Genomic DNA, 23,108 nt, shown 5'->3' with positions numbered 1-23,108 from the left:
TTATTTTATATGGCAACACTGAATGTCAATTCACAGCCTGTTTAATTAGCGGCAACACGCTTCGTAGCCATTACGATGACAACAAACATTATAATAACACATCATTTTATAAACTCCATGTGCTTTTTTAACAATATAAATAGGCTATCCCACAATTCTCACTTCGGCAAAGGTTAAACAGTCGGGACAATTCGGCCTGTTACATTCTCGGAAACCGAAAGTAGTCGACATTTTCCGAATGAGAAAAAAAGGCAGAGTTACTTCCCTTCTGTTATTTTGACAAAAGAGGATCGATTTTTTTTTTATGCTTACAAAAATGTCATTTAACAGGAGAAACTGTCTCCCGCACAGGGGAAAGGAGATTTGATCAAATACCGGGAGACTCCCGCGGAATCCGGGAGGGTTGACAGGTCTGCCATATACCCCCCCCCAAAAATAATAATTACGTAACACTCGGAGATACCCCCCTTCCCCCCTCCCAAGACAGACAAAGCAACGTGGCAATGTGTATACCCATGTGTACTATGATTACGTCATTTAAGTGATGGGGAAAACCCCCACAGGTTTTCACTTGCGCCATTTTAATTGATCACCATCATGGTTGACAAAGAAAAATTATACCAGACCCTAATTGAATATTATTATTATATATTGTTGTCATGGCTTTCACGTTTAAGAGAAAACAAAATTGTGTTACGTAACGCTGTTCAATACACCCCCCACCCCTTGTAGCGCCACATAACGGTTGAACTTACACCCCCCACCCCCCCTAAGCATTACGTAATATTTGAATGGCCTCTTATAGCCCTTGATAGGTAGGTAAAGTATTTACGTGAATATATGCCATGAAGGCTTCACGCACACCTGTCACGGGCTTAATCTCTGACTTTTGTCAGTGACTAAGTCCAGGACAGGAAGGGGGGGGGGGGGGGGTAAGTTTGAAGTGGGCGGAATTTGGAATAATTTTTTTTAGTGAAGTCTAAAAAGTCTAAGTCTACGGAGAATAATCTGCACCCCAATCATGTCCGTACTAAGAAATTAAATCCAAAAAATATATTTGACTGCTCGACCTAAAAGGTTTTAAAGTGATTTGAGCAATTGAATGGGCGCCAAAGTAAAGTGCGTTGGACTATTTATAAAAAAATAAACATAAGAATTTTGAGACAACGGCCAAAAAATTTAAAGTCCAAATAAGCCCAAAAAAGGAGGTTACCTGTCCTAGTTAAGGTTGGCGCCGCAGGACTCATGGCAAAGTGATGGACTGCTCAGGCCTAAAGTTGGGGAGTGTTTCAGTCAGGAAATCTCGGTTCCGTTCTACGACTCCTTGGTAGATGTCTTGAAGCACCAGCTTAAAAATACGATGCAGAGTCGTATTACCCATGACTGGGTTCAGGAGTCCCTGCCTGAACAGTCCATCCCGTTCCGCGGTCACGTAGAGCTTGTCTGAGTGCTTGGCTTTGCTGAATCTGGTACTTCCCTTGTCCACTTGGAAGTTGACCCCTGATTTGCGTGGTGGGGGTAAAGTCGCCCTCTACTGCCTGTCGGTACTTCGCTGGCAGCTTGTCACAGACGAGAGTCCACTCGGTTTGGTCGGATGTCTTCGGTATGGTGGCCGCCGACACCTTCCTTCTCTTGGTCTCCCGCTGGACTGCCGCTGGAACCGCAACAACAACCGGAGGTGCTGGTGGGCTCGCAGGCGGGTCACTAATGACCACGTGCCCGGTGTCCATCCGCGTTGGAACTGTAGCAAGAGGGGCTGCCACTGTCAGGTTAGGCCCTCCCTGAATAGCCTTAGGTCGCCTCATCCTCCTTCCGTTCGCTGAACGTCGTGGCTTGGGACCGCCGTAACACAAAGTCACCGTCGCGTTGTCTCCATTGTGCTCAATGCGGTACTTGGCCAAATGACCAAAGACACGCAAAACAGCCACTAGGGTGCGGGGGGGGGGGGGGGGGGGGGGAGGAGGAGAAATCAGCACGTTCTCGCAACACAACTGCATCATTGGAGAGTCAGCCTAGAAGTCGATCATAGCCCTTGAACATAGGAAATATAAAAATTTGCAATGCTGTAAGATATTGAGCTAAAATTTTGTGCTTAGCTTTATTGTGTTCTGGTACAAATCGAGCTTTACTTTCATGGTAATTTACCTATTATTTACAGAGTTATGCCCTTGAACTTAAGTGAGATGAAAATTTGTCTTTTGTGCTTCATTTTTGCAACGCTTAAAGATACTGAACTGAAATTTGTCTATAGCTTTATCATGTTCAGTCACAGAGCAAGTTTAACTTTCATGGCGATTTACCAATTTTTCACAAAGTTATGGTCCTTGAACTTAGGAGATAGGAAACAATTTTGGGCCTGGTAGTTGGCATGTATTGCTTTAGCAGTACTCAGCATTCATTCATCTTTCATTTTATTCATTCATTCTTTCTTTCATTTATTATTTCATTCTTTCTTCGTTCATTCATTCATTCTTTCTTTCTTTGTTCATTCCTTCTTCCATTCATTATGGTCCTTGGACTTAGGAGATACAAAACAATTTTGGGCGCGGTAGTTGACATATATTGCTTTAGCAGTACTCTCAGCATTCATCCTTTCATTCATTCATTTATTCATTCATCACATTCATTCATTCATTCATTCATTCATTTTTTTATTTTTTTATTTCTTCATTCTTTTATTCTTTCTTTCATTTATTATTTCATTCTTCTTCATTTGTTCATTCTTTCTTTGTTCATTCCTTCTTCCATTCATTCATTCATTCATTCATTTTTATTGTGTTAAAAGATGAAAAGTTAGCCCAGATCAGAGTTATGGTCCTAGAAATTAGGAGATACAAAACAATAGTCTTATTCAACTTATCGTACTAGCACAACAACAATGCTATACGACCCTGAGTTATAATCTCCAATGCAGAATTATCTCCCCATGCCAGATGTATAACCTACACCCGCGCAAGGGTAGATTGTATATCCTCGTTTTTGATTCTGCAGTCCTCCATTACAGTTGTGTTCAAGTTTTGCTCTAGTAAACGTTTGTCAAATTGTTTATTAATTTGTAATTTTGTTTTACTCTGTCATACGAGGTCTTTTGGGTGGTTTACACAGGTGGTTTAATGTCTGACATGGCTTCCTCGAGCTCCAACCGGTTGTTTATGTGTGCCAAGGGGGGTTGTCTTAAACGACTTCCCCAGTTTGACCAGCATTTGTTATGTCGGGCATGCCGTTCTTGTTGTTTTGAGCGCCAGTGTCATATCTGTGTAACTTGGTCCCCCTCCACGTGGGGGAAGGTTAAGAAGCTGTCAAAAGACGCTGAGAGTAAGAGGATGATTAGACGTGAACAGGACGGGTGGAGCACAGTGGCAACCTTCAGGGTTGTGCTCCATACTGACTTGCCGTCAGTCAGCAAATCAGTGTCCAGTTCAAAGAGCTTGCAGACAAATGGTAGGCGCAAGGGCGCTTCCTCATCTGTTTGCCATCTTCATGGTGATACCAGTAAACCCGAAGTGCCGCTTGGCGTGGAGGGGGCGCTGTTGCTTCCACTGAAGCAAGGAAAGGTTTCTTCCAGGTCGGGCTCCGTTCCACCTGGGGATTTGATTTTGCCTCTGTTGGTGGAGGCGGCGCCTGTTACAGTTGTAACGGGGGCATCAGTCAGAGGGAGTGCAGTCATGGCAGGAATGACTGTGTCTCTCAGTTCTGACTCCCATCTTGCTGATGGGGGCAGGGTTATCGGTCCTTTTGTGGAGGGGTCGATTAGCTCTAGAATGAAGTCCGCTTCGCGGCGCCGTTTGTCTCACCAGACTTCTGGTGGAAGGTTGGTCGTGGCGTCCGAGGGCGCTGTTTCGGCCTATACGCTACTTCGGTGATCGAGCCACTTGGCGAAATTGTGAAATCTCACAATGTTGTCTCGGTCACGGAGCCAGGTGGCGTTGTTTCGGGTGTGACACCAGTGGGCGTCCCTTCTGTTGTTGGGGTGCCTGTACAGCGTCATCAGCTTTTAGATCGTTCGCATGTGGCTACGTCAACTGGGTTGGCTAATCCACATCTGGTACGTTGGGTGCAGAATTCGGCGCAGTATTCGTACGTGTACAAATTTCCTGATGGTCCGGTTCAACCGGGACCACCAGTCCCATTGTCTGCTTCGGCAGGGATCCGGGAAACTGCAGCTTTCTACAGGGGTGGACTCAGGGGGACTATGTTTCTCTTTTTGAGAATTTCATGGCCTGGCTAGGGGAATCATCTCCACCAGTCCCTCCACCGCTGGGGTTTCCAGCGAGACTGGGATTGGACCAGTTTGCGGATTCGGCCATTCTGCATCGTCCTACCCATGCAGTTTCGTTTCTGTTACGGTTTTCACTTATCTCGGGGTGGTTTTCAACCTTGTGGAGGCGTCCATTCTTCCGATGGATTCGCGACTGCACAATTTCACGACATTGGCACATCATCTTCTGGTGGAGCAAAGTGCGTCGGTGTGCACGTTTCATGTGTTGATAGGCCATCTCGAATCAGACAGTTCAAGAGACCGCTTCAATGGCATTTGTCCCGAGTGTGGGATGGTCTCAACTGGGATTTGGTGATACCATTGGGGCCTTGATCCAAGAGTGTCCTTTACACCCTTTTTCTCCAGAGTTGGTCCTGTTTACCAATGCTTCCCTCGAGGGATTCGGTGCACACCTTTTGGATCAACATCTGTCAGGGGTGTGGACTCCATCAGAGAGGAGTCGTCATGTCAACCTGTTGGAGATGGAAGTGGTGCGTCGCGCTTGTCTTCATTTCAGGAGACTGTTATTCAACATGGTCAAATTTTGTTGAGGTCGGACAACACGTCAGTTGTTGCGTACCTCAATCGGTGGGGAGGCACCAAATCCCTGTCGTTGAGTCATGCGGCTTTGGAGATTCTTGAATGGTGTGACGACTAGGGAGTGGTGTTATCGGCCAAACACATTCCTTCATCCGTGAACGTCTTGGCAGACACTTTGAGTCGTCGTTCCCCTGTTAAGACGGAGTGAATGTTGCACCGGACAGTGGCTTATCGAGTTCTTCAGTTGTGGGGGAGTCCTCACCTCGATATGTTTGCCACTTGCCTGAACAGTCTATTGCCAGTGTTTGTATCACCGGTTTAGACCCACTGGCACTGGAGTACGATGCGTTGAGCATGGACTGGACGGGACTGGATTTTTACGCCTTTCCCCCTCCGGTTCTGCTTGGCAAGGTTCTGGCATAGATCAGACAGCAACCTTGTCGTGTCGCGCTCGTAGCCCCGAGTTGGGCAGCTCAAGCCTGGTTTCCTCCGTTCCTGTCACTTTTAGTGCAGGAGCCGGTGCGGTTGCCGTTGATACCCGATCTGCTCAGTCAGAGACTGCGTCAGACAGAGTGGCATCGGAAGCCGGAGGTTTTCCGACTTCACGTGTGGCGGTTGTTGGGGTTTCCCTCCAAAACCAAGGCTTTTCTAAATGGGTTGCTGAGCTCGTCTTCTCTTCGAAGCACCAGTCTAGGGAGAGGGTCTACCAGTGTCACTGGCGCACTTGAGTTCGTTGGGCGACTGAGAGGGACGTGGATCCCTTGTCGCCTACTGTTAATGACTTAGCTGAGTACTTTCTGGCTCTTGTCCAGGAAAGACAGCTGAAGGTTCAAACAGTGAGACGTCACCAGTCGTCCATTTTCACTACTCTGAGGCAGTGTGGACGTCAAGATTTCTCAGCGAATCTTGTGTTGCATGACTTGACGTGGAAAACTTTGTTTCTGGTCTCACTAGCGGTATGCCATTGTATTAGTGAGATTCCTGCTTTTTTGCATGGTTTGGTGGATTACAATACGGACGGGTCAGTTACATATTGTACTGATCCTTTTTTCATGGGGTCAGTTACATATTGTACTGATCCTTTTTTGATGGGGTCAGTTACATATTGTACTGATCCTTTTTTGATGGGGTCAGTTACATATTGTACTGATCCTTTTTTGATGGGGTCAGTTACATATTGTACTGATCCTTTTTTCATGGGGTCAGTTACATATTGTACTGATCCTTTTTTCATGGGGTCAGTTACATATTGTACTGATCCTTTTTTCATGGGGTCAGTTACATATTGTACTGATCCTTTTATCATGGGGTCAGTTACATATTGTACTGATCCTTTTTTCATGGGGTCAGTTACATATTGTACTGATCCTTTTTTCATGGTTAAGAACCAGGGGCGAGGGGAAAAGTTTCCTCCGGCCATCATTCAGTGTTTATCTCATATGCTTTCTGTGGATAATTCTGATAGACTTCATTGTCTGGTGTGGGCTTTGAAATTCTATTTGGAGCGTACTAGAAATCTCTGGCAAAACACTAAGAGACTGTTTATCTCTTTCATGCGCCAAACGGGAGACATTACGAAGAATGCGTTGTCGAGATGGATTGCTGCAACTATCAAACTGGCATATGAGAAGGCGGGTGAACATGTTCTGCAGAATTTCTACGTTCGAACTCATGAGATTCGGGCGATTTCTGCTTCCCTTAATTTCCATGATTCTTTGGACATTTTCAGGGTCATGAGTGTGGGGTTTTGGAAAGGTCGACACATGTTTGACCGGTTCTATTTCTGTGACATGGCTGTTGGTCCGGACAGAACTTGGCGGATTCAATCAGTCATTACAGGGCAGCAAGTCATTTCAGTGCACAGGGCCACGAGTAGGGGTGACCCTTATTTCGTCCGGTCGCTAGCGGCAGTCTTTCTGGGAGATAATTCTCCACCTCCTGTTTGGAGAGTGGGGGGTGGATGGTTGGCTATCTGGGGCAGTCAAGTGTCTTTTACCATTACTTGGTGTGCGGGTTTCCTCACCTTGTTAAGTTGGTTTACTTTTAATTGGGGTTGTAGTCCTTCAATTTAAAAGTCACTGACATTTTATACCACGTATGATATGGGTTGCTTTTCACTGTATCATTACTTGAGACGAACACTACTGGTTGAATGGGTAAGTCCTCCTTGTTTTTTTACCTCCTCCCTTTAATGTTAAATTCTCTTGCTATAACGGTGTTGTATCACATCTGTTATAGCATTGTTGTTGTGCTAGTACGGTTGAATATAACTATTAGAAAATTTGTTTCTAATTTTCATTATTATTCATACTTACCTAGTACTAGCACAACAACCGTTACCTCCCACCCACCCCGAGGGAGATGTTTTTTTATTCAGTCATTCTGGACTTTGGATTGATAACGAGGATATACGGTCTATCCATACGCGGGTGTAGGTTATACATCCGGCAAGGGGAGATAATTCTGCAGTGGAGGTTATAACTCGGGGTTGTATAGCATTGTTGTTGTGCTAGTACTAGGTAAGTATGAATAATAATGAAAATAGAAACAAATTTTCTAATTTTGGGCGCGGTAGTTGACATATATTGCTTTAGCAGTACTCTCAGCATTCATCCTTTCATCCTTTCATTCATTCATTCATTCATTCATTCATTCATTCATTCATTCATTCATTTATTTATTCATTAATTAATTCTTTCTTTCATTATTTCATTCTTTCTTCATTCATTCATTCTTTTTTTGTTCATTCATTCATTCATTTTATTGTGTTAAAAGATGACGCTGTCTGAAAATCAAAAGTCGGGCCGGATCGGACGTGTGGTTGCCACTGACAGGGATGTTGGCAACAATGCCAAGTTGCAGTATTCTTTGGTCAACAGTGCCGAAATCTTCAGAATCGACACCGTCAACAATGAAGGAATCATGAACGTCTTTCAGGTAAGACACAACTGGCCTGGTGGTTATAAAACTTTTATGGAGTCTGTCTGTCTGACTCTCTCTCTCTCTCTCGCTCTCTCTCTCTCTCTCTCTCTCTCTCTCTCTCTCTCTCTCTCTCTCTCTCTCTCTCTCTCTCTCTCTCTCTCTCTCTCTCTCTCTCTCTCTCTCGCTGTTACTGTCTCTGTCTCACTGTCTGTCTGTCTGACTCTCTCTCTCTCTCTCTCTCTCTCTCTCTCTCTCTCTCTCTCGCTGTTACTGTCTCTGTCTCGCTGTCTGTCTGTCTGACTCTCTCTCTCACTCTCTCTCTCTCTCTCTCTCTCTCTCTCTCTCTCTCTCTCTCTCTCTCTCTCTCTCTCTCTCTCTCTCTCTCTCTCTCTCATATCGGATACCAAATGGCTGTAGTTTAAATTAAAACAAATGTTCCTTTCCTTTCTGTTATTAGCCTGTGGACTATGAGGATGTATCACAGCGCTTTTTCAACATCACTGTCCGAGTTCAGGATCCAGAACCCTCACATTATGACGAGGCTTACGTGCAGGTGACCGTTATTGATTTCAACGACAACGAGCCCAAGTTCTCGATTCCGCTGCAGGTTAAGAGTGTTCTGGAAAACATACCTGTCGGGACGTCCATTGCCCACTTCTCTGCTTCAGACAAGGACAGCAGTATTAACAAGGAGTTCGTGTAAGTAAAGCCAGTGCACCACGATTGATATATGAATGTCTGTGATATGTGCTATCCTGTCTTGGGATGGTGCATATAAAAGATTCTTTGCTACTAATGAAAATATATCACAGGTTTCCTCTCTAAGACTATACAGGTGCAGATCCAGAATTTAATTTTTGCTGGGGTGTGGGGGGGGGGGGGGGGGGTGTCATATGCAACTAATTAAATGAAAACTATTTATCTATATATATCTGTGTTATCCTTAACCATAGACCGGCCTCGGTGGCGTCGTGGCAGGCCATCAGTCTACAGGTTGGTAGGTACTGGGTTCGGATCCCAATCGAGGCATGGGATTTTTAATCCAAATAACGACTCCAAACACTGAGTAAGTGCTCCGCAAGGCTCAGTGGGTAGGTGTAAACCACTTGCACCGACCAGTGATCCATAACTGGTTCAACAAAGGCCATGGTTTGTGCTATCCTGCCTGTGGGAAGTGCAAATAAAAGATCCCTTGCTGCTAATCGGAAGAGTAGCCCATGTAGTGGCGACAGCGGTTTTCCTCTCAAAATCTGTGTGGTCCTTAACCATATATCTGACGCCATATAACCGTAAATAAAATGTGTTGAGTGTGTCGTTAAATAAAACATTTCTTTCTTTCTTTCCTTAACCATATGTCTGACATCATATAACCATAAATAAAATGTGTTGAGTGCGTCGTTACATAAAACATTTTTTTCTTTCGATACATGTTGGTCATGATACGATGTATTTAATATGTCATTTTAGATGTTAAAAAAGGCTTGGGGCCTGTGCTTATAACACTTTTAGAGTCTAGACTCTTTATCTTTAATGATGTCACATGCATGCGATTTATATGGCATTGCCATGACGTTACTGTCTCAGACTCTATTAGAGTCTCGAGTCTAGACTCTTGAGAGTTTTATATATAAGCATGGAGCCTGTTAGGCAAAAACATTTCAACCATTGTCTCATTATAAGCATGGGGCTTGTTAGGCAAAAACGTTTCAACCATTGTCTCATTATAAGCATGGAGCCTGTTAGGCAAAAACATTTCAACCATTGTCTCATTATAAGCATGGAGCCTGTTAGGCAAAAACATTTCAACCATTGTCTCTTTATAAGCATGGGGCCTGTTAGGCAAAAATGTTTCAACCATTGTCTCATTATAAGCATTGGGCCTGTTAGGCAAAAACATTTCAACCATTGTCTCATGGTCTCATTATAAGCATTGGGCCTGTTAGGCAAAAACGTTTTAACCATGGTCTCATTATAAGCATTGGGCCTGTTAGGCAAAAACGTTTCAACCATGGTCTCATGGTCTCATTATAAGCATTGGGCCTGTTAGGCAAAAACGTTTTAACCATTGTCTCATTATAAGCATGGGGCCTGTTGGGCAAAAACATTTCAACCATTGTCTCATTATAAGCATTGGGCCTGTTGGGCAAAAACGTTTTAACCATTGTCTCATTATAAGCATTGGGCCTGTTGGGCAAAAACATTTCAACCATTGTCTCAATAGGCAAAACCATTTTAAAAATTGTCTCATTATAAGCATGGGGCCTGTTAGGCAAAAACATTTTAACCATTGTCTCATTAACCTAACCATTGTCCCATTAACCTAACATTTTTTTCCACAGTTTTTCCATTGACCGCAAAACTGATCCACATAAACTGTTCACCATCACACAGTATGGCGAGGAAGGAAACATCACGATCCGCAACGAGTTGGACCGGGAAACACAGGCGCTGCATGTTCTGCACATCTTGGCCATTGACAAAGGTAGGCATAAGACACTCAGGGTTTCTGCCAGAGGTTAAAACGGGTATGGCACCATAAACAAATGTTTTGCACATTTTATTGTTTAAAGTTAACCTTTTGACAAAATTAATGACTCTTTATCATCACTGTATGATTTTCTGAACCTAAACATAACCCATTTTATTTCTGGGGGAGCGCCCCCCCCCCCCCCCCCCCCCCCCCAATACCCCCTGTTGACTGTGGTTGCATTCAGTTCCATAGCACCATACCCAAAAATTTCTTTCTGGCAGAAAAACTGATGCCAGATGGTGTTCACATACAGGGCCCTGGTTTCACAAAACATCGTAAGCCTAGTTTCACACATTAACATAAATCTAGGACTAAACCACAATTCTTATTACTATTATAGTACAACAAATATAGTTAAAAATATGCATATTTCATGTTCCTTTCTTTTCCTTAACTTTTAGAATACTGGATTAATTTTTTACAAAAACCACGTTGATTGGGTACAAGTTTATAATTTTTACTCACATATATTCACATAAATGTTTTATAATTACATAAAATAAAGTTCATATTTCAATTGGATAAGTATTATTTTTGTGTATTTTTCTAATTCCTATGATATTTTAAATCAATTAATGTTGATTAATTATTTTTGTGTATTTTTCTAATTCCTATGATATTTTAAATCAATTAATGTTGATTAAAATTAGGCAAAAAGTTAAAAAAAAGTCCTGTTTACTTATGGGCATTTGTAGCTAGCTGTCCAGTATTTATGTCCATTATTCCCAATAACAGTGGCTTTCTGTTCACAATTTTTTTTAAAAGAACTACGATTCATATATCAATATTTTGTGATTTTCGTTGTTGGTAAAACAATCAAATTTATTATCAAATTAGCTGTCACAATCAGCTATCGCCTGCAGTAGTCAGAAGGTTAAAATGCTCCATTTTCTGTAATGCTGTAATTTCAAGCGTAAAATAGATGTCAAACACATGTAAATGAATGTCCGGTATAACGGCTAGTTGCAGACATAAATTTACGATGTTTAGTGAAATAGGCTCCTGGGTTTTAGATGTCACTAGTTTGGGCATCAGGCTAACACTTTACCACTAGGCTATGTCCCACCCAACAGTGCTTTAGATGTCACGAGTTTGAGCATCAGGGCAACAGCGCTTTAGATGTCACGAGTTTGAGCATCAGGGCAACCGCACTTTAGATGTCACGAGTTTGAGCATCAGGGCAACCGTGCTTTAGATGTCACGAGTTTGAGCATCAGGGCAACAGCGCTTTAGATGTCACGAGTTTTAGCATCAGGGCAACAGCGCTTTAGATGTCACGAGTTTGAGCATCGGGGCAACAGCGCTTTAGATGTCACTAGTTTGAGCATCGGGGCAACAGCACTTTAGATGTCACTAGTTTGAGTATCAGGGCCACAGTGCTTTAGATGTCACTAGTTTGAGCATCAGGGCAACAGGTCTTTAGATGTCACTAGTTTGAGCAACAGGGCTTTAGATGTCACTAGTTTGGGCATCAGGCTAACACTTTACCACTAGGCTATGTCCCGGCCAACAGCGCTTTAGATGTCACTAATTTGAGCATCAGGGCAACAGTGCTTTAGATGTCACTAGTTTGAGTATCAGGGCAACAGGTCTTTAGATGTCACTAGTTTGAGCAACAGGGCTTTAGATGTCACTAGTTTGAGCAACAGGGCTTTAGATGTCACTAGTTTGAGCATCAGGGCAACAGGTCTTTAGATGTCACTAGTTTGAGCAACAGAGCTTTAGATGTCACTAGTTTGAGCAACAGCGCTTTAGATGTCACTAGTTTGAGCATCAGGGCAACAGCGCTTTAGATGTCACTAGTTTGAGTATCAGGGCAACAGCGCTTTAGATGTCACTAGTTTGAGCATTAGGGCAACAACGCTTTAGATGTCACAAGTTTGAGTATCAGGGCAACAGCACTTTAGATGTCACAAGTTTGAGCATCAGGGCAACAGCACTTTAGATGTCACAAGTTTGAGTATCAGGGCAACAGCGCTTTAGATGTCACTAGTTTGAGTATCAGGGCAACAGCACTTGAGATGTCACTAGTTTGAGCATAAGGGCAACAGCGCTTTAGATGTCACGAGTTTGAGCATCAGGACAACAGCGCTTTAGATGTCACTAGTTTGAGCATCAGGGCAACAGCGCTTTAGATGTCACTAGTTTGAGCATCAGGGCAACAGCGCTTTAGATGTCACTAGTTTGAGTATCAGGGCAACAGTGCTTTAGATGTCACTAGTTTGAGCATCAGGGCAACACTTTACCACTAGGCTACGTCCCACCCAACAGGGCTTTAGTTTGGGCACAAGTTTTTTTGTCTATTCTGAGCACAGCAAGGTCTTCTCGTTCTAGCTGGTAAATCATGGCTGGTATATCAAAGGCCGTGGTATGTGCTATCCTGTCTGGGATGGTGCATATAAAAGATCTCTTGCTACTAATGGAAAAATTTGGCTGGTTTCCCCTCCAAGACTGTATGTCAAAATTATGAAATGTTTGACATTCAACAGCCAATAATTAATAAATCAATGTGCTCTAGTGGTGTCGTTAAACAAAAACAAAGTTTTAAATTTTTGACATCATTTACATGGTCATGACATGTTTCGTGTGGGTTTCGCTTAAACACAATGCCAGTCTGTACCACTATATGTTTTTGTGGTACCCATAAATGGTTCACGTCAATTTCAAATTCTCGGAAACCTCGAGCATTCCTTTCTTTTAAATTGTTTATGTGTATGTTTGTGTATTTTGTTCAGGTGACCCCGCTCTCACTGGCACGGCCACGCTGTCACTAACGGTGCTGGATGTCAATGACAACGCTCCCATCTTTGCCGCCGACTACCATCCGGTTGTCATGGAGAACGATCAGAACTACCCGAAGCTGATCATCAAGGTCAATGGAACCGACAGAGACGCCAATCCCTTTGGGCCTCCATTTGGTTTCGCCGACCTCTGTCCCAAAGATCCAGTCTGTGCCTTTTTCAGTCTACAGTTCCAACCAAGTAAGTGATGCTGCATGATTTAAAGTCCGGACCACTTTGTTAACAACTAAAGATAAACTACTTTCCCAGGGTTCGAAACTTGCAAAAATATATGGTGGCCCAAAAAATAATAATGCATGTTGGCAAATTATGGTAAGTGAACCACGAGCAAAATTTTAATGTGGAATACAAATATTAATAGTGGCTCATATGTTATAGCTCTAAAGAAGATAATATTACTTGGGCGACTAACCCCATTATTTTTTAATATTTAAGTCGCCCATACAGAACATAGGTCGCATTTGGTGACCTGGCCACAAGCCGTTTCGAGCCCTGCTCTCCTACCTTCAATTATAGATAGATTTTCATCACATTTTGTCCAGATAGAAATTGTGAAAAAACCATTACAATGATAGATTCCAAACTGAACCATGTCACCTATATCGACTTTACTAAGATGTGCTAGGACAAAACACCTGTAATGTTTTTACTGTCTGCCATTTTGCTTGTTTATGGAATGCTCTTCAAGGGGCCTTCTGAAGGTAGTACTAAACCAAAATTAAAAAAAGTTTAATAAAAAATTCAATATTCAGTCCAGTATGTGCCTTTTTCAGTCTACAGTTCCAGCGAAGTGAGTGATGCTGCATGATTTAGTTGATTTAGTTGTTGAAAAATGCCCGGAATTTTAGTTGTCTGTACAGTTTTTCAAGGACAGACCCAGCAAAACATTTTAGGTAGGGGACCAAGGGAAAAAAGGCACATGGAGCAACTTCCTGAAAAGGGCACTTCAGTGAAAGTTGTAAATAAATTCTTCACAAAGGAGCACTTTAATTTTTTAGGGATTGGACAAGTCCCCCTGGTCCCCCCTCCCTTGGATCCACCCTTGGTTTTTCCGCAGTTTGTCTGACAAAAATTTCCATATTCTCTGCCCAAAACTTACGATATATTTTTGTCTGATATTTTGCATGCATACATTCTGAATAGGGGTGGGGTGGGGGGGGGTGTCACCAGTTTAGACCATTGTGCAACTCGACCCTAAAGCCAATTTCAGTAGCTGACTACCAATATTAAACTTACAGGATGTTTTATTTTTTTATTATTATTTTTTTATACGCCCATCTATGATGGGTTGTATTATGGTATGGCATTGTCCATCCGTCCGTACGTCCGTCTGTTGACTTACTCTTGTCCAGACCATATCTTGCATACAGATGCATACAGGACCATCAAACCTCACATATATGAACAACTTGGGATGGTGGTGTGTCACATTCTATTACTAGGTCACTGTGACCTACTTTTCACTGTCTACATAACAGTAAATCTTTGTCCAGATCATATCTTGCATACAGATGCATACAGGACCATCAAACCACATGTAGGTATAACTTGGGATGGTGGTTGGTCCTAAACAAACTGTTCATCCATCCAGTTGCAAACATTTCACATAATTAGACTTGAATCATACCCGTAACATATTGATTAATATAGATATGGTTTTCCATCAAACTTCAGATGGGCGTATCATGTACCACACCGGTACTCTTGGTTTTTTTTTTTATATAATCCACTTTCATCTTCAAATTGATAATCTTGTTATCCATCATCATTTTGTTACTTGTTATCTTTTTTTCACTTTGAAATTGTTTCTGTGAAACTTATTTTCGTGCTTATATCCAATTAAAGTTCAGGCACGCTGTCCTGGGCACACACTTCAGCTATCTGGGCTGTCTGTCCAGGACAGTGGGTTAGTTGTTAATTGTTAGTGGTTAGTGAGAGAAAAGAGGGTGTAGTGGCCTTACACCTACCCACTGAGTCGTTAAAACTCACTCTGGGTGGGAGCCGGTACTGGGCTGCAAACCCTGTACTTACCAGCCTTATGTCCGATGGCCTAACCACGACACCACAGAGGCCGGTTCTGTTGAACAAGATAATAGTTGATGCTGTAAAGGGAGATCATCATTGGTATGGGCCAATAAATGGCCACGGTATATGTACCTCTTGTCTATGGGGAAACTGTGTAAAAGATCCCTCATATGTTATGCAGTAGTTTAGTTGCGGTAGTGATTTCTTCTCACCATTCTTTGAACCCAGTGTTGAAATAACCATACAAATAATAAATATTCCTTTCCTAAAAAAACCAACAAAAAACCAACAAAAAACCCACCATTGTCTTTTCAACTTGGGAGATTTTAAGCCATCCCATTGGCTGTTGGGATGTTCGGACCAGTCTACTAACATAGATGGAATATGCCATTAGTTGAGGTGAGGCTAAGTATTCATAAAGGGGACATTCTCATTATGCGATTAGTTGCACTGACTTGTCACATGTGATTTGCCGGCCCTACAAAAATCGGAACGTGGTGATCTAAAATTAGGCAAAAAATTGAAAAAGTCGCATTTACTTATGGGCATTTGTGGCCAGCTGTCCAGTATTTATGTCCATTATTCCTGATAACAGTGGTTTTCTCACCAGAATTTTTTTTTAAACTCGAACTAAGATTCATATTGCAGTATTTGGTGATTTTCGTTGATGGTAAAACTATCAAATTTATTATCAAATTAGCTGTCACAATGACATGGCGCCATTGTTGTCAAGCGAAAATACTTGCTGAAAACCACTTTTTGAACTAAACATTTCTAGGTACATGTATTTTCAGTTGAAAAAAATCAAAATAAAAGCCACCATTTTGAAAAGAAATCTTTTTTTCTTTTATTATATTTCCATTTCCTGTGAGTGCCATGTGCAAAACGGCGGGAAATATGAATTGGGGAATGCACTAGATCTCCCACCTGCAGGTTAAAACAGAACAAATTATCCAAGTTTGTATGATGAAGATTGTTGGATTCTTTATTTCTCATGTAGATATTCTCACAGTACGATTCATTCAAACGCGACAAGTCGGTGCGACTACCTGCATTATGAGAACGCCTCTTAAAACAGAAAAAAAACATTTGTATGATGCTGATTGTTTGATTCTTTGTTTCAGATGGAGATGGTGGTAACGGTTGGGCGCTGGTTAGCACAAAGGCGGAGTACGACCGAGAGAAGACCAAATACTACTACATGCCCATTGTGATGTGGGACATGCGGGGCCACAAAGACGCCCCGAGGCTTGCCATGACAGGTACCAACACCCTCACCATAGAGATCGGCGACGAAAACGACAACAAGCATGGCCCTGGCCACAAAGAGATATTTGTGTACAACTATAAAGGTATGTTGTTGGGTTGGGGTTTTTTTTTTCTCACAAATATATAACACCCACTACCAACCCTGATCGGGCTGTTGGTACTCTCTAGTACTTGCTAGTGCAGGTGCTCCCTTCTCCCACCCACCCCAAACCACTTCCTGTCCTGGACAGAGGAGCCAGTATGGGTCGACACCTGTGCCCAGGACAGCCGTGCACTAAACAGCTTGCTCTGAATGTGCATGTTAAGCCATATGACCTGACCTGGGGGTTTTGTGGGAGGGTTTTGTTGGGGGGTTTTATTATCATTATTCATAGATACCCTTTTACAAGTAATTGCCTCAATCCAGGGAAAAAGGGACAGGTAGTCTAACATGATCCAGAAATCATGTGGTTGGGTTGGTGGGTTTTTTGAGGGGGTTATTAGTCACAGATACCTGGTTACAAGTAACTGCTCCAATCTGGGGGAGAAGGGACAGGTGGGGACAGGTGGGCTGCATGTGCCAGAAATAATGTGTACAAAGATGAATTCCACCAATATAACCGTAATGTAGGCCTACTAGACACTGTTTGCTTTGATGCCTGGTTCAGTTTGTATTATAGCAATAGTTTCTGAAGAATAAAATGTTTTTCGTAAACTAAAATCTTCTACAATACATAGAGAATAACTGGTACTGTCTTTAGATATCAGCTTTATCCTGCGATGGTTAGGATCAAGTCTAAATCTTAAGGCAGTAACGTGTTATTTTATTTATTATGCAATCCACACAAAACGAAATATTAATGAAATGAACTGTTTTAATTCACAACTTTACCGTTTTCCAGAGTAGTATGTTCAACCGTGTTGAATGCCTTGTCGCCTACAATAACTATACACCAAAACAAAATAGTTCTTAAATAACAACAATTTGTTTCTTATTTTTTTAAATAAAAATAATGTTCAAAACGGTTTTTAACAAAACTGCATGGAACAGTCAATGAACTAATGGACACCACCTCTTTTGTGAGAATGACTGGTCCGATAACAAAGAACAAGAAGCAGAAGAAGAAGAATTGGAAGCTAAAAAATAAATAACTTTCAACAATACAACATTCCTTTTCTGATCATAACTAGTAGTTCCATCACAAAAAGCTGTATTTTTTTTACAGTGACCGAAAGTATAGAAATTTATCCAGTCGTCATATTTTGGCAATACATATAGTGATAGCTGGATAAATTACTGAATTTGGTTGTTTCCTATTGTTGAAATGCTATTTTTCACTTCAGCCAGTGCTCCACAACTGGTATATCAAAGGCTGTGGTATACATGTGTTATCCTGTCTGTGGGATGGTGCATGTAAAAGATGCCTTGTTACTAAAGGAAAAAGGTAGCGGGTTTCCTCTCTAAGACTAGATGTCAAAATGACCACATGTTTGACATCCAAGAGGCGATAATGAACAAATCAATGTGCTCTAGTGGTTTTGTTAAACAAATGCAAACTTTAACCTAGTGTAATGTTGATGCTGTAGGTCTGTTTGGAGACATCGAGATCGGCAATGTGTATGCTACTGACCCTGATGACTGGGACAGAGTGGACAAGACATTCATATACACCGGACCAGAGTTCATGAAGAAATATTTTGTGTAAGTTTAAAAAAAAAAAAAAAAAAAATAATAATAATTTAAGTACCCTACCAGTCCAACCTCAGACCTCCAGTCTGTCTGTTTCTGTCTGTCTGTCTGTGTGTCTGTCTCTCTGTCTGTCCAACTGTCTGTCTGTCTGTCCAACTGTCTGTCTATCTGTCTATTTAACTAGAAGGGACTATAGGCTTTACCTCCATTCTGTCTGTCTGTCTGTCCGATTGTCCATCTATCTGTCTATTCAACCTGAAGGGACTATAGGTTTTACCTCCATTCTATCTGTCATAAGATCGGCGAGTTGGCCAACAGTTGATAGTCTGACCCTAGCATAAACAAAACAAACTTTAAAGGTGCTATGCCAGAGCTGCAATAATTGCGGTTCCTGCCAAAATATTTATAAATGTTTGCTTTGAAACATAAAGTTTATACCTTCAGCTATACACCTGTAAAAAAATTACAACTAAATAATTCCATTTACTAGCAAAATTGTTTTAAATTTAGGGTGGAATCTTGAGTGTGTGACACGCATTAACTAAAAAAACAAATATTTTGACATCCATTAGCTGATGATTAATAAATCATTGTGCTCTATTGGTGTCGTTAAACAAAACAAAACTTTAATGGGTTTTTTAAAACTATTTTGTTCACAGGGTGAACGAGGGTACAGGTATTATCACAATGCAGAAGGGCGTACCATCAGATGAGTACACGTTCACGGTTCGTGTAGTTGACGAAAAGTGGCAAGGCCTAGCAGCGGACTGCTCTGTTACCGTGACGATCCAGGACCTTCCAGAAGAGGCGGTGTATAACTCGGGAGCTGTGCGTCTATCAGGTGTGTATATAGAGATTATTACACGAGCTTGTGTGTCGTATTTATTTTATCACACAAGTGTCAGGATTCTTGTATTGCCCAAGAGAGAGAGAGTGAGGGTAGTACAAAGAGATTATTCTATTAGCTTGTGTGTCATACTGATTTTATGAAACGAGTGTCAGGATTATTGTATTGCCCGAGTGAGAGTGAGGGTGGGTATATAATGATTATTATACGAGCTTGTGTGTTGTACTGATTTTACGAAACGAGTGTCAGGATTTTTGTATTGTCCAAGTAAGAGCGAGGGTAATACATGAATCATGACAAGAGTTTCATAAAATCAGTACAACTTCCTTATTATCCATATTAGTATTGTTTTTTGTTTTTTTTATTATAAATAACAAAGTCAGTCTCAAAATGTTTCATCTATAACTAGAAGAACATGACAAAATGACATCATATTTCACATACATGTCGCTTCCCACAATTACGCCATTACACTTGTTATTACACGTATGTGCTTCATATGATTTTTGTAACTCGGTTATGTTGAACCATGTGAATAATAAATATAGAGATGAAAGTTTTGCAGAATTTTAATCATGTGTACAATGTTTCCAGATTTTCTGCCGTTTGCCCGCAATGTTCCATATTCTGCATCCAAAACTTGAGATTTTGGCTGATATTTTGCGTACATTCTGAATGGGGACAGCCATTTTAGACCATGGTGCAACCCTACATGTGTATCTCTAGAGACCATTTCTGTACTCGAACACAAATATTAACATTATAAGTGTGACTTTGTACCCAAAAATACTTATCTTTCCATACATGTTACACCAACACATTTTGCTATTTACATTCTTAATCGTAAAAATCCTACTTTGCAAACAAACAAAGTTCAATGTAAGATAAAAATATTAGCATTTTTTTATGTTAAACATTATAATAAATAAATAAATAATATATATATATATAGACACACACACACACACACATGTAAATATATATATATGTTTATTTTAGGAATCACTGCAGAAGAATTTGTGGAGAGAAAGAAGAAACAAACGGATAACATAAAAGAATATGAAGATAGTAAGCTGGACAAATTTCGAAGACTGTTGGCCGATAAGCTTAATGTGCCAACAGAGAATGTGGACATTTTCAGCATCATGAACAACGGTCAGTTCACAGACGTCCGATACAGCGCCCATGGGTCGCCATACTACCCGTCTGAAAGAACGGACACTGTCTTAGTACTCAACAAGAAGCAGGTATGTTGCTTATCAGTATTCACCTACTAGTATCCGTATTTCTGTCTTGTCTCTCTTGTCTCTGTCTTGTCTCTCTAGTCTCTGTCTTTCTGTCTTGTCTCTGTCTGTCTCTCTTGTCTCTGTCTGTTGTGTCTCTCTCTGTCTTGTCCTGTTTGTCTTGTCTTGTCTTGTCTATGTCCTGTCTGTCTGCCCCTGCCCTGCCCTGCCCTGCCCTGCCCTGCCCTGCCCTGCCTAGCCCTGCCCTGCCCTGCCCTGCCTGCCCATTTAGATTTGCGAAAGTTTGTAGAAATAGTGTATTGTGTGTATCTTTAAATTTACTTTACCGTAGTGTGACACCCAATAGCCGATGTATTTTTGGTGCTGGGGTGTCGTTAAACATTCATTCATTCATTCATTCTTTAATGAAATATTAGCGTCTTGTATGGCCTCACCTAATTCGCTAAAATGTTACACTTGTTAACATTTCCTGATCTACAGTATGTGCATTTATCTCTTAATCGGGGCGAGACGTAGCCCAGTGGTAAAGCACTCGCTTGATGCACTGTTTGTTTGGGATCGATCCCCGTCGGTGGGCTCATTGTGCTATTTCTCGATCCAGCCAGTGCACCACGACTGGTACATCAAAGGCCGTGGTATGTGTTATCCTGTCTGTGGGATGGTGGATATAAAAGATCCCTTGCTGCTAATTGAAAAGAGTAGCCTATGAAGTGGCGACAGCAGGTTTCCTCTCTATATCTGTGTGGTCCTTAACCATATGTTTGACGCCATATAAACATAAACAAAATGTGTTGAGTGTGTCGTTAAATAAAAAAAATTCTTCGTTATCTCTTAATCTGGGGGCAAACGAATTGTCCTGTAACCAACCACTACTCATTTATTTAACAACAGGGTATAATGCCTCTTCTTTTGATGCCTACAGCTCTGTACATCAATAAAATACCAAAATATACGTTTGGGTTGATGTTTGTAGACTGGGGTTTTTTTAAATCTTTTTATTTTGTATAATTATTCTCTTCTTTTCTTTTTTTTTTTCCAGTTTGAGTCGGATGTTGGCATCACTATAGCCATGGTACCAATAAACGAGTGCCTCAAAGAAGTGTTTGTAGGCGGCTGCTACAACTTCCTGAATGTGACGGGCCGGCCGAAACTCGTCAACACGAATGGGACATCACTTATTGGTGTGGAGACGTTCGTCCAGGCAACAGAGGGATGTCGTCCCCCACTTACAACGTGCTCTCCGAACTACTGTCTGAACGGAGGCACTTGCAGCGTAAACGACGGACATGATCCCAGGTATTTGTTAAAAGCTGATGGCTAAAATAGATGTAGCTGGGGGGTGGCAGGACGTAGCCCAGTGGTAAAGCGCCAGTTCGGGATCGATCCCCATTGGTGGGCTCATTGGCTATTTCTCGTTCCAGCCAGTGCACCACGACTGGTATTTCAAAGGCTGTTGTATGTGCTATCCTGTCTGTGGGATGGTGCATATAAAATATATCCTGCTACTAATGGAAAAATGTAGCAAGTTTCCTATCTAAGTCTATTTGTCAAATTACCAAATGTTTGACATCCAATAGCCGATGTGCTCTAGTGGTATTGGTAAAAAACAACAACTTTAGATGTTGGGAGTTTTTGGCAGGGTATAGCTTGATAATAGAATGCTTGCCTGAGTAAAAGTTTTAGCTTTTTTATAATAATTTTCCACAGCTGTGAATGCCCTCCTTGTTTCACTGTATTTATCTTTCCACAGCTGTGAATGCCCTCCTTGTTTCACTGTATTTATATTTCCACAGCTGTGAATGCCCTCCTTGTTTCACTGTATTTATCTTTCCGCAGCTGTGAATGCCCTCCTTGTTTACTGTATTTATATTTCCGCAGCTGTGAATGCCCTCCTTATTTCACTGTATTTATCTTTTCACAGCTGTGAATGCCCTCCTCCTCCTTCCTCCTGTTTGAATGGACCTCGCTGTCAGGAGACCCGCCACAGCTTCGACGGAAACAGCTTCTCCATGTTCCCGACACTGGAGCAGTGTGAGGGTGCGACGACCTCCATCTCCATCATCACCACGAAGGAGAACGGCTTGATCCTATACAATGGCCCCGAGGGAGTCCTGGCAAAGGACCAGCCTAGGGATTTCATCTCCCTCGAACTGCTGAACGGATACCCGAAACTGAGGATCGACCTCGGAACGGGAGAGCTCGAGTTGTATGTCAACGGGCGAGACTCGCACGGTACTGTCATAATGCAGAAGCTGAGCGACGGAAAGTGGCATCACATTGAAGTAATCCGTAAAGGACGGGTATGTATAATCACCTTTATTTGGCTAATAAAGTGTATTGTCTGGTGGTACAGCGCTCTTCTGATGTGTGGTCAGTCTAGGATTGATAACCGTCGGGAGTGGGGGAAGCGGTGGGGGTGGGGGTGTTCTTGGGAGGGTGGGTGGGTGCGTGCTTTGGGCCATTTCTCATTCCAGCCAGTGCACCATGACTGGTATACCAAAGGCCGTGGTATGTGCTATCCTGTCTGTGGGATAGTGCATATAAAAGATCCCATGCTACTAATGGAATAATGTAGCAGGTTTTCTCTCTTAAGATTATAATTATGTGGTATGTGCTATCCTGTCTGTTGCATGGTTCATGATTGGAAACAAGGCACATTTTCCCCTTTTCCATGAAAAGCAGAGGAGGGAGAGGAATAATTGATATAATATTAATGTGTGTACATGTATACATTAACTTAATTAAACTCTTTAATTCCATAAAACTTTGTAATTTTTTATGTGCAAGTGACAAAAGAAAAACAAAATCAAACATTTTCAAACTTGTGTTTCTTCTTATCACGGACTTGAGAAATGTTTCACTTGAATCAAAGAGATACTATTATGTGTTTCGTAAATAGAACGACTGCCGCTGTCCATGGCATTTTAGTAAAGCTGTTTCATTAGGATTAATATTACACAGTGGCGTAGGAAGGTGTCAAAAAGTGTGTGTGTGGGGGGGGGG

The 23,108-nt window shown here is 41.8% G+C and overlaps 1 protein-coding gene across 1 annotated transcript in view; it reads left to right on the top strand.

Annotated features, from left to right (window-relative positions):
• Positions 1–23,108, top strand: part of LOC121388268 (neural-cadherin-like) — a 93,493-nt gene that overhangs the window by 54,236 nt on the left and 16,149 nt on the right. The window contains exons 18-27 of the mRNA XM_041519541.1: positions 7,574–7,735; positions 8,178–8,419; positions 10,060–10,202; positions 12,986–13,231; positions 16,201–16,428; positions 17,912–18,026; positions 18,674–18,855; positions 19,861–20,108; positions 21,145–21,401; positions 22,027–22,405. Coding sequence (XP_041375475.1) covers positions 7,574–7,735; positions 8,178–8,419; positions 10,060–10,202; positions 12,986–13,231; positions 16,201–16,428; positions 17,912–18,026; positions 18,674–18,855; positions 19,861–20,108; positions 21,145–21,401; positions 22,027–22,405 — 2,202 coding nt within the window. The remainder of the gene's footprint in view (positions 1–7,573; positions 7,736–8,177; positions 8,420–10,059; positions 10,203–12,985; positions 13,232–16,200; positions 16,429–17,911; positions 18,027–18,673; positions 18,856–19,860; positions 20,109–21,144; positions 21,402–22,026; positions 22,406–23,108) is intronic.

Source organism: Gigantopelta aegis, chromosome 14 (assembly GCF_016097555.1).
Source record: "Gigantopelta aegis isolate Gae_Host chromosome 14, Gae_host_genome, whole genome shotgun sequence".
NCBI classification, from domain to species: Eukaryota; Metazoa; Mollusca; class Gastropoda; order Neomphalida; family Peltospiridae; genus Gigantopelta; species Gigantopelta aegis.
This window is presented reverse-complemented; position numbering and strand designations above follow the sequence as displayed.